General features: G+C 43.6%; 2 protein-coding genes across 2 annotated transcripts; one reads left to right on the forward strand and one right to left on the reverse strand.

Annotated features, from left to right (window-relative positions):
- Window positions 1-2,787: 2,787 nt before the first annotated feature.
- Window positions 2,788-4,152, forward strand: PHALS_04590 (hypothetical protein L917_07782; the record flags this gene model as incomplete). The annotated part of the gene is made up of 1 exon (XM_024722430.1): window positions 2,788-4,152. One exon carries the CDS (start codon window positions 2,788-2,790, stop codon window positions 4,150-4,152), a length of 1,365 nt encoding a protein of 454 aa, XP_024573507.1.
- Window positions 4,153-6,271: 2,119 nt separating this feature from the next.
- PHALS_04591 (uncharacterized protein) lies at window positions 6,272-6,622 on the reverse strand (the record flags this gene model as incomplete). Its single annotated transcript, XM_024722431.1, has 1 exon — window positions 6,272-6,622. One exon carries the CDS (start codon window positions 6,620-6,622, stop codon window positions 6,272-6,274), a length of 351 nt encoding a protein of 116 aa, XP_024573508.1.
- Between the last annotated feature and the right edge of the window lie 6,119 nt (window positions 6,623-12,741).

A 12,741-nucleotide genomic window follows, 5' to 3' on the forward strand; every position in this document is an offset into this window, starting at 1 on the left:
TAATTTCTTCATCCTCACAGAGGATCAGTCAGGTGTAGATTGCCTACAAGAGCTACCAGGTGCAGCGGGGCTGCCGTAGCTTAGCGCTTTGGGGAAGCGTAAGTAGGTTACCGACCTTTATAAGAACCAAGTATGAGTTAGCGGATCGCAATCCGCATACTCCAAGAATAGTTATTGCCTTCCCAAGGCTAATTGACTCTTCGGTTTAAAATCCAAAAGTGATATTCATTTTCTAGTTTCAAAAGTTTAGATTTTCCTCGATATACTCAATATATATAGTAAAATCTAAATACATGATAATACCGGTATACATAGAGTAAATGGTCAATATCTCCCTAATTTTGGGCATAACTACTGGCGACCTAGCCACATACCGTATTCTTGTTTGGGTGCAGTCACACCATGCACATCTCGCGTGACACACACCCCTGTTACCAAGGTGCGTGTAACCCCGTTCCACAACTTATCTCAATCTTTCGAAGGCCCGATAAACTCAGCTCTTTCCCAGCAAGCCGTCCTGTGCCGATTAGGACTTGAATTTTCCGTACGAGGGGTTTATTGACTGGCTCTTTTTAAGGAAACGCAGAGCCTAAATGTTTGGGTTTCTCGTTGGTATGAGCTAATTGAGTCAATTGATTTCAATATACATTGGAGCATGTACCGTAAGTTGTAAGTTCAACCACCTTCACTACTCTTATTCGAGGAACAGGGTTGATTCTGTTCACAGTGAGCTGTGTTCGAGTACAAACAGTTACATAAAATGCCTTTTCTTTAGCTTTGCTTAAACGGGAAGGATCCTTTACAGTAAGTAGGTGTCTCGTTAGATCTGCTTTTGAAGAGTGTATAATTTTTTAATTAGTGCAGCTCTGACGAATAATAATAAAATGCATTTATGAAACCTTATATATTTCCTAATCAGCTTTTCGGAATTCCAGCATATTCGTTCATGCTGATATTTTGGTACTTCTACGATTTAATTATTTCAGCAAAGTGCAGCGTGAATTTCGTATTACAATTGTCAGTATTGTATATAACAGAGTTGCACATAATTTGTAAGGAGTTACCCCGTCATAGACGTTATTGTGAGTAGTATCATGCTCTTATGTATAAATCAACATCAAGTCAGATCTGCAAAATGGAGTTACAATTTAGCACTTTCAATCGAGGCAAAATTATGAATCGAGTTTTTAAAATTTGCTCCTCAGCTAAGTACAGCATAAGTTTCTGACCTATCGTTGGGAATATATTACTCGATCACTAAAAGACCAGACAATCAAGTTTTGTGTGGGAAAGATATGTACTTGTGCTGTTGATGAGCAGAATTCAGATTTTGGCTTTCCATGCTTCAATCTAAATTCCCGTTCATAAAAATGCAATAAACCATTATCACAAATGGCAACCTTATTGATGAACTTACCGATCTTTCTATTATTCTTATCTCACGCAGTGTTTTCCATCTTTAAACAGCCGTTTTATCCATAACGCCCGCTTTATTCGCGTACTCCATGGATGGCGAGCGCTCAAGCTACGTAAAAAGGTTTAAATTTTGCAACGATGCTTTGAAATGAAAGTATACTACAAAGGCAAGGCCGTTATAACACATCGGGGGTAAATCTATCATGAATTATGTCGGTTTCATGACGCTAAGTATACTAAAGTTACCAATGTTATTAAGTATCCATTTATGCAAGTTATAAATGACATCATTATTCTTGGTTTTGTGCAGCTTTTTATTCGATCTGGGACAGGGTGGATGTATTACGACATGGCTGCTTTATGGCTTCACGGATTTCTTGGAACATAGTATATAAACAGCAAATCTCATGACCACAAAGATTCGTCCCGTGACCACAATATGGTTAGCTACTTATCTAGATAAAGGAGATCAAAACGTAAAATTTGTTCTCGAACGCTTTGAGAAAATTAAATGCCTTTGTGGTAATGAATCATTAGTATTGAATGAACATTTTCTGGCAGTGGAAAGATCATTTGTCACGTCGGACCAGTATGCGACACAAAGACTTATCTTAGTATTTTGCATGTAATCTGTAATGTAGCAGCTGTTAGGGGAATTTCGAATCTGACTGCATATGATTTGCTAGGCACTCTTGAAATCTTATCTCCTGAACCATTAACGCACACAACGGCAGAGCAGGATAGCCATAAAATTCAGGCAGAAGTTTCATTTGTCTGTTTCACAGTTTTCCGTCGCTAGCTCTAATAGAAACGTCTTACCCTCTCATTACATTTTGAACAGTCATTCAATAAAAAAAATATCATTCCTTTGCTGTGATTGCTTAAAGAGCCGGTGTTATGGTGTGTACAACTCATGCCCACGACATCCAGAGCTTTACAATACCTATTTTTATTTAAGCCAGTGACAGCTGAAGAGCATGCGGTGGAGGGTTCTTATTGGTTATGCTATGACTATTGACACACAACACTGCAGCCCCATGATAAGACATCACTTATGTCCATCAAGCAGTGTCATAATAATCGTGAGGACGTCAACATGCGCTCTGGACCTATTTAAATGACTTATCTGTCACTAAAGGGTGAATCTCAACTTTATATTCCTTTAATTAAGTTTGCCGTTGCTAAAAAAGAGCATTTTTGGGTTGCTTAATAAAGGCAACTTGGTTTTCCGCCCTCTTTAATGATTGTACGAAACTGTGTATTCTTGCCACATCATTCGTCCTATCTAGTCAGTCGTCAGTCGAGAAAAAGCGAAAAAGCGAAAAAGCGCTATCGGTTCCTACTCACCAGTTCAGAACCTTTCACGAACCCATGAGGAGCGACTTTATTGGTGGCGCAATTGCCGTCGCTTCGGCTTTCATGTCCATCTTTGGTGTTAATTTACAAAAGTATTCACATGATAAAGAAGAGTTACGTGCTGTACCACGTCCATATACGATGCGACCAATTTGGTGGGTCGGTATGATATGTGTCGTGGGTGCGTCTTTGGGCGACTTTTTGGCGCTAGGCTTTGCACCACAAACGCTAGTAGCTTCACTTGGTGGTGGCTCGACTATATTAGGCAATTGCCTTATGTCCCACTTTTGGCTAAAACAAAGTTTATACTTAACGGATATTGTTGGCGTCGCGTTTGTATCACTCGGTGTCGTCGTTTTGGCTGCAGCTAGTGAAGAGGATGAAGGTCATTACCAAATGGATCAGATCTATACATTGATGGAGGCTGCGCCTTTTATTCTCTATGCACTGATTACCACGGCGTTTTGTATGACACTCTACATGCGTGCACGTCGCTCGAAAGCTCCAGCACTGCGTGTTGCTAGTAATGACAAGGACGATGCTCGTGTGGATGACGTGCAGGAAAAAAAGCGCGAGCTCGCATCAAAGCAAAAGAGTACAGAAGAGTCGCCTGCACTTGAAGAGCCTCAAAAGCGCAGGAGTATCATGATGTCACCTTTCCCGTCCCCGATATTTGGCGATCATTTGTCGCTATCTCCAATGGGCCAAGAAGAGGACGATAGTTTGGAGGAAATCGTTCTATCACGGCTCAAAATTGGTAAATATGATGAGAGCGAAATTGAGAAACACACATTGATTATTGATCCAAAGTTGCCGCTGTACTGGGCTGCCATTTCCGGCACAATTGGTGGCCAGTCGGTGCTCTTAGCCAAGTGCGTTGTCGAACTTATTTCGTCGTCAGTCTCGGGTGATAATCAATTCCAGTACTTTGGCACATATTTGTTGTGTGCGGGAATGGCAGGTACACTATTGACACAGACCCACACATTGAATTTAGCCACAATGTGTGGAGATACAATGTCATCGTATCCTGTTTTTCAGGGATTTTGGATTACTATGAGCAACATCAGCGGTGTCGTATTCTTTCAACAAGCGCACAATTTTACGAGAACTCAGTGGATCATGTTTCCTACAGCAATTCTTCTTGTGGCTGTTGGAATATTTCTTGTCTCAAAGCACGAAAAGTTTGGTAACTTTGTCAAGTATTCGATCGCTATGCCTATCAGTCTCAGCAGTCCTCGCCAGCACGATATTGTTGCGCAATCGTTTGTCTTTCGCGTATCAACACCCCAAAAACTACAGGAAGATGAGTACGCTAGCTCGACGGAAAGTAGTGACAGCTCTGACGAGAACAGTAGGCGGACATTGGAAGTAGTATAAAAGCTGAGTTGTGCTTTTTTGAATGAAAGTCGGGGTGAAGACTAAAGATCGACTTGGAGTCTTCTATCCGGTCTCATTCTAAATATTTGGATGGTTGCGTGAATCTTTACTATGAGCTATGAGTCAAGCATTGTCTTGTGCTGTTTACTACATCTTAAGCAATATAATCTGCACATATCATTTTCTGGTGTATTAAACTGTATAAAAATAGCATTCAACGAAAGCGTGAATGAAGAAGTCGTTTGCCGGTTTTGGAACCCATCGCCATGGCGTCATCAAGGGTTTCGCCTCAGCATGAGGCATAGAAACGAAAGCGGGCAATGTTGACATTTCCTCATAATTAAGATGCGATTGTTGGGTTATATTAAGAAATCTAGGCTTGTGTTTTAGATCACTTTTATGTAGCAAATACTCCGATTAGGTTTATTATCAAAATAGTCTTATCGTTTCTTTAAAAGCCGTTTCTTACGAGAGGAGGTTGGATATTGAGGACGTACTGATGGAAACGGACGTGTAAAATCTTGGGCGAAATCCAGAATAGATGACGCTTCACTACATTTCGCGCTTACCGAAAAGAGTACACGAACAAAATTGCACATACGTGGAGCTTACGAGAATGAGGCTATGCGTGAACGGAGGGAAAGACATATTTCCATGGCTGAAGTTATCTGCGAATTCGCTGGGCGCGCGGTTATGACCATACTGAATGATCTTTGTAGGGCGTAAAAATTGCATACCAAATTGAGAAAAAAGTAAAGAACGCGTCGACTCTCAGGCTTTGTCAGAAGTATGGCATTGAATGTTCTTGTCTATGATTCCGTGATAGCAATGTTAGTCAACACAGCAGTATTTCTGAGTCTCAGATACGCTCAACAGCAAATCGAAGTCCAAACGATGTAGTGATCAGGTCTCTCTACTTGACCAAGATTGCCTTTGAAATGATTCCAGATATTGCCGTCTATTGCGAGGCTAGTGGACTTGGGGATTCATGGGAGTATGAAACGATATTATGACATCGCAAGCTCTTAAGCTGTTTGTAATTTTGACGAATTGATGTTTTCGTTAAATGTTGACATCAAATAATACAAATTTCTTTGTGTCAAAATTCAGCCTAAAATCTAAAATATTATTACGAAACTGTTGGTCCTCACCACGAGGCAGTTAAAAGTACTACAGAGGCTTGAAAGTAAAGGAGAATGGATCACCACTTCTTCAAAAAAATCACCTACCGACAATGAACTTTGAAAACTAAGAAGACGTTAGAGTAGGTAAGGATTAACTCCAACTAATAACTTATTACTGACTTATTTTGAATTTTTGTCCAATCCACCAAATGACTGATTACTGCAACAAAAATGACATTCACAATGCGCATCGCCATCGCACGGCGTACCCTTAGCGGCTTATATTTGTGTCGCCACTTTAGAGAAGAGAATATATCAGCTAAAGAGGTTGGTAGATTTGCGAATTTGTCAAAAATAGTTCTCTTCCGTGTGACTGGCTCGTAAGAGTAAGATCGTTTAATTGCATCATTTCCCCCCCCGTGAAACACAGTTTGTATAATCTGCATCCTTCGGGATGTTGCGAGTCTACTCAACCTCTTTCGATGGAGCCGCGAAGACCTACACAGGTGCCGCTGCATGCCATGAGCGTTCAACCAGTGATACGCTCTAACATGCGCAAATATGTTCTTATCTGCTTATACATGTTAAGACATCAATACATAGCGCCCACCAAGCAGTCCGCCGATTTTCTTTCGATGTGTTCTTCCGAAAGGGCGTCATGTGCCTCGTACAGCATCATGCAATTGAGATCCGCATCATGAGGTTTTACCACACGTCACGTGTCAAATCAGATCAGTGCCGAAATTAAGCAAAGCTTGGGGTGAGAATTAGCGGAGCAATTGTGCGATTGCGCGCCTTAAGATAGCGGTATTCGATATTTTATAATCCATATACCCACGCCTTAATCGACGGAACACACACATCGTTTGATATGTGCGCGGTATGTATCATCTCAGCGATCGGTGCCGCCGCCACCGCGAATGCAGAAGGCAAAGAAATTTAAATCACAAACAACATAAACCAAGCAGAAAAATTCTAAGTATAAAAGATAAAGGTCATTGCAAAAAGCCCTTTTGCGTGAACAGTACATTTACTTTGCCGTTATAAACTGGAGAAGCTTGAATGCAGATGCTGATGGGGCTCGAATTTACATCTTGTAGTAACAATAGCCTAAAGTTAAGATCAAAGCGTTCACACGACATGAAGTGACTAATCTGAATTCGAAGTGTCAGAATCGGGGCATCGATAGGAATTTCGCTCCAGGTTTCCTCTCCGCACTTCAGCACCATTTGACCCTTTTGACAAAGAATTATTAGAGGACGTTCTATGTTGGTACAGATTGCGTGCACTAAACTGGTGTACAAGTCTACTCCCTTAAGCCCCTTTGGGACAAAGACACCAGCCATAACCACTTATCTCTATCTGTGCAGGTTCTACCTGCAAAACAGGTTTTTTGAATTGAAGCAATTTTGAAAGCCAGGTTGTCGGCGCCGACAATGTTATTGTCTTGAAGGCAAACAGCTGTTTCAAGCGTATACATTAAACAACTGCCTGCAAGTTTTGAGTTGATATTTACCTCCAACTTCCCTTGCGCTGACTTTACCTATTTATAATATATTCGCTAAAGATAAAATATCTAGTTCGTAAGAGCTTCTACTGGATGTTTTGTGGGGACGCTTACAACCATAAGATACCCTGGTCGACAGCTGAATATGTTTCTTGTTAAATCCTGGTCGAACTTAACCAGTGAACACCTATATCGGTTGTGTCGACTCAGCAGTACGATCACGTCGCAATAAGACGAGACATCCTTCATTTTTACGGGTCCTGACGTTTTAACTCGCGAGTAACAGTCGCTTTCCAGCTTCGTCGTCTCTGATACAAATGACACTATCTTACAGCTAACGTACTAGCAATACACGCTGACCACCACGACAAATCAGCGTTCATTCCTGTCTCAGCAAAACATCACTACATGCGTCGCGATGAACAATCGCTTTTTTATGCCCCATCGTGAATCCGCGGCTTACTGCGGCTTCTGCATCCCAAGCTCTAATCCAACACTAACAATTTCATTGCTTCACTAGCGACAGTTCCATGCCTTGCACAAAAGCTACAATAGCTTCTTGCCCACACCACATGTGCTTCTGATTTCTAGCTGACGTATTTTAATACTTGCTCAAGCTCAATCAGAATTAATGTGCATGCACCCAACCAATTATTACTTGCGATCAGTTTAAAGCTTAAGAATCCAAAACTTGCCATACACAGAATAAATCGAACCCAGGTCTTAAACAATACAACTTGTCACCGTGTCAAAATCCTCACAGGTCCCAAGGAAATTCTGACACATTAACTTTTGGCTCTGATTTAAATGCCACAAAATCGATCCCGTGTATGGCATCTTCAATGCCTCCTCGTGCCACCCGTTTTTGACTGTCGTGCGTCGTACATAATGGCACGACACTCCACAAATTCTTCGAGACTTTCCACGGCTTCACGAAGAGCAAAGCTTTTATATCGGTGACTAGTAAGTCTGATCTGCAAGGTTGATGCGGTGCTTCAGTTGTTGCGGCATTCCTTTCCTTAAGGGAACAGAAGCGTCAGCTTTTGCGAGTGTTCTCGCCACTTAACCAGGCATATGAAGGGTCGAGCTACCGCGAAGAGTCGATTAATGAACACCTTGCGGTAGAATATCATGGTTTGATGGACGCAAAGTGGTCTACTAGAAAAGAGATGATATCTGGTAAATTTCTTGAAATGTGTGGTCAATGGGACCCAGCCAAAGGGACCCAGCCCGAAAAAAGAGTGTCTCAAGAAGAGTACAGCTGTCGCATTGCGACGAGTGGGGCCGTTATCAGCAAGAACCGGAGGTTGAAGAATTCAGTTCCACTTCCGCGTCATCCTTCATACTTTACAATGTTAAGCATTAAATCGACAAGCAAATTGCTTGTTTATTGTATCTGTCCCTCAAAGGGTACGACATCCCATTTTTCCTTAACCAGTGCTCGAAATAAACGATACGCTTTGGCATTTCCCCAGCATACAAAATTTCATTATTTGTGGAAAGTACGGATTCTCCCAACCGCTGCTGCTCTACGCGCAGGTGATACTCCTGAAGAATGGTGACCTTTAGGATTAGTTAATGCTAGCTGAGAAGCTTCTTGGTACTCGATTTGCTCTAGCTGTGAGAAGACGACTCGCACGCAGAGACGTGTAAGCGCTCTGCTTTTGGATGACGAATAATTTCTGATAAGGTTGGAGCTAGAATCATGGCGTGAGAAATCGTATCGGGTCGCCGTGAGAATGTGCTTGCAAACGAGCAAACTGTTTAAAACAGGCTCAGTCTGTTAAGGTTATAGAGCTTGACTTCATCGTGTGCTCCTCGGTAGATGTGTCGCGAACCTACACGTCGTGAGAGAATGACATAAAACTCTTTGATAAATGGTACCGAAATATTTACTTAAGCAGACAAGAAGAGGAGCGCAATGAGCGCCTCTCCTTGATGAGTGGTTTGATCATAAGGGATCATCAAATTTCTACAGCTGTTCGCATCGATGATCATTTCAGCTTTCATTCATGGCGCCAGTCGCAAGGATTGCCCAGATCTACCAAGCGCGCTGAGCTATGTAGTGACGTGAATGAGAGAGAATCGTCGTTATAGAAATATTTTGTGGAGTAGGATCTAACGAGTGCAACAAGCAGAAGTTTTATCTTCGTGCGCATAGGTCAAGGTCTTTAAGAGAAAGACTAAATATGAAAACTGTTGTAGTTTACATCTCGATGGAGGAGCGTGCTATTGAGTATGTATCACACAAATGTATACATACGCCTTAGTAAGAAACATTTGCGTTATTTCGAGTAGTTTTATTACCAAAGTGTCACCACTTGGGGCAATAATGGGACTCAGCGTAGAGGAGAATCGTGGTTGAAATTGATTGGTGGCCGCGCGTCAAGCAAAATAAATTTGATTATCGAAGATAATAATAAGTATTTATTTATCAAAAGCTGAAATGGAATTTAGCATAGAAATGTGGCACTCTTGGAATAATAGAGCTACCTAGGAAACATCGCCACAAGCTGATCTCAACGGGTACAGTGCGTTTTTGAATACAGATATCGTCTGTCGGAGGTGACAAAGACGCCGTTCAGCCCACAACAAGTTTTGTAATATTCTCTTGTTAGGTTCAGATAACACCTTCCCAACGCAGTTTAAGATTTTATCAAGAGATTAGTGATGTTTTGGGTCAGTTCGACTAAGATTTTATTATACTTGTCAAAATTTCTGTTCAGACCAATTTCGGTTTATTGTCTCCTTGAGATCGTGGTACTTGCCAATCTGTAATAGCTTTATTCCTTGCGAAATCTGTCTACAAACTATGCCTCCTGATGAAGCATTTGTGGGTCAAAAAGAAATATTACTCTATCTTATTCAGGCAAACATACTCGAGGTCATTCTTAAAGGGCTTGATGTGAACGTCCACATCCGACTTCCGTGCTCTACTCTGCAGGAGAATGTATTGGCGAAATAGGTATGTGTGTATGTTTGGTGTGACTTTTAAAGCTTTGTCGCTAGACGGTAAAACTTCATTAGTGGGGTATATTGATCCCTGGGTGTAGAATGCTACTTTCGATGCAACCCGCCCAAATCCCGCGATACAATGAGAAAAATACCACTATATTTTTAAAAAAATTAGGAGCTTTGTAAACGGCACAGATCGACCTTGATGTACTGCAGCACGTACTTCCCAGGAATCTACTTTTTTACTTACTGCATGGCCATGTATAATTTGCCCGCATGAAGTCTGTACCCAGTGGGGGGATCTACTTTGCCTGCTTCGTGCTCCGCAAGCGAAACATCATTAATGACGCTACACTATGTTTGCATCGGGGCTGCCGTAGCTCTTTCGCTTTGAGGGAGCTTGGTTAAGGTCGGTGACCTTCGTTCTATACTCAAAACTAATAGAAGTGTAGCGGATCGCAATCCACCTACTCTAATAGTTATAACAACCAAAACCCAAAACAAATAAACTCGTCAGTTCAAAATACAAATTGTACTTGTTGATTTTATATGCAGCAAAGCTGCCTATATCTAGATCTGTAGTTAACTAATTAAAAAGAAAATATTATTAAAATACATAAGTTTTGGCAGAACTGACTTATTGTTAAAGTGAGGCACATCATTCTGTGGCCACAACGTCTTGTGTAAGCCACATCCTTGCATGGTCCTCCCAGCTTGTGCGACCCATATATCTTCATACCAGGGCACGTGAAACCCCATTACACTCTCCTGATTAAGATTGTGAACACCTACAGTTTACATTCAGGTGCCACCTCGAACGAGGCTCGCGTGTCTAAGACACCACAACATCACTTGGACCTTCTTCACAAGTTCTCTGCTCAATGAGCCCTGTGTCGAGGACACGGAAGACTCCCAGCCTCGCTGCTTCAAAGAACGCCCGCGGGCGGAGCTCTTCTTCGTCTCCTGCACCCGGTGCAAATTCGAACAGCAAGTCCACTGCTTCAAGGAAAGCGCAGCCCAAGCTATCGGTAACCGAGTACCGCGCAGCGCATTGTCAGCAACGTCGCACGAGCAATAACGCAGACTCGATGTCTACTCCCGACCGCGCTTCGCGCCCGCCACGGGCGATGGATTACCTCGTTGAGGTTTAAGTGGAAGTTGACTACGATTTGGATACCCCTTCCCGAGGATGGGAAAAAGAAGAGGGCGAGGTGTACCAACGGCGCGACGGGAGCCCTGCTCAAACATTGCGGATGCCGTGTCCGATTCCCGAACTCTTGACCTCCGGGGGAAGTGGTGTCATTATCAATGAACTCGGCGAGGCACAGAAGCAGCAGATGGATGCTGTCCGCAAGGCGGCTCTTATGCACGCGCATTCACGGTCCGTCCTTGACTCTCGTGTGGAATACGGCTGGATCCTGCTACAAATGTGAAGGATGCAATCAATCGATTGTTGGCTGTCTACATGAACGTGCCCCGGCCACTACACAAGCTGAGCTTGACCAAGAAAAGATCCTCGAGCACGCTTCTTGGTTCCGCAAGAAATTCCGGTGGATACGTACCGCACTCGACTTTGTGCTCAAAGAGGAGGCGCTCCTGCACCCGCGATGCAAACGATTCTGTGGTGCTCGCCTCTGGCGAAACCGCTGCAGATGACGAAGAGATCTTTGAGCAATGGGTGTAGCGGCACCGGAAAGCTTCCTCGCATCAAATTACACTTGAGTCACAAAGAGGTGGGCGCGGGCGTGGAATGCCATCTTCGGTTTGAGTCTGCCAAACTCAAAGCGCGTCGCCGACTTCCTTTGATTTGTCGCCGTGCGACGCAAGTCGATCCGTCACGCTCTGTGGTCTCTCACACGTGTGAGTCTGCGACAGCAGTAGCTCAAAGTCATAACTTGAGCTCAGCTCGTGTCCCTTCAGCTTCCCTGGCTACCACCGAGAAGTGCGGGGCGTACAATGAAGCGGAGCGTCATGATCCCTGTTATCATAGGCGTCCACGACGTCTTGGTAGTCTTGCCGAAGTGTCACTTTAAGCTTCCACCAGTTCTCGGGGAATTCCCGTTACTTTACAAGATACTGGGTTCGACTCTGGCGACGACGTCGACCTACAAGTCGTTCCACGTGATAAAAAATCCACCACTTGTCAGGAAGAGTCGGCGGCGGACAACGACGACTGTGTTGATCGCCATCAAGTGACACGCGATAATTTTTGAGCTCTTGAGAACGAGGTTTGTTGCGATCGTGACTCCGCTGAGCATCATGCTGGGTCGCATACCGCTGCGCGGAAGGCCTATAGTGTAACGGGGTTAAATGTACCCTGGTATGAAGGGGTGGGTCGCACAAAATGGGTGGGCTATGCTAGGATGTGGCTTAAACAAAACGGCGTGATCACGCATTGGTGTGGTTACACCATAACAAGAAGTCAGTTCGTGACTGGACTGCCAGTAGTCATGCATTTTAATAGGGGTTTCCTTTTTACTTAGAAAACCTATAGATCTGGATACAGGCGGCTTCGCCGCCTGTATCCCAAAAAAAACATTTTTGTTTCAAGCGAAAGAGTTTAATTGCCTTAAGTTAAGGTTGTGATTTTTCTTGGAGTTAGCGGTTTGCTACACTCGTACTGGTATCAAGTTTAGAGCTAAGGTCACCGACCATTTCCAAGCTTCCTCTAAGCAAAAGTGCTATGGCAGCTCCGCTGCATAGAGAGCTTGGAGCACGTTGTGCACCGGCTGTCATGTTGAGGATTATCACGCTCTGTCGGAGCAGCTTCTGGCCGTTAAGCAGCCGAATTCGTCACTTCACCCGAAGGTGGAGCGCCAGGCGCCGTTGAATATGGAGATCGCTGCGCTCCGTGCTCAAAAACCAGTTGCTGATCCAGCTTCCGGGTGAATAGAGCGCCTGTGGAGACCGCCCCGGAGCCAACGCTTCCGCGTTCTCTTGCGCCGGATTCCGGAACGGCTTAAGCAAGCCCACAAAGATCGGCGGGGGGGGGCACATCCATTT

The sequence above is a fragment of the Plasmopara halstedii genome (genome assembly GCF_900000015.1).
Source record: "Plasmopara halstedii genome assembly, contig: Scaffold_262, whole genome shotgun sequence".
Classification (NCBI taxonomy): Eukaryota; Oomycota; class Peronosporomycetes; order Peronosporales; family Peronosporaceae; genus Plasmopara; species Plasmopara halstedii.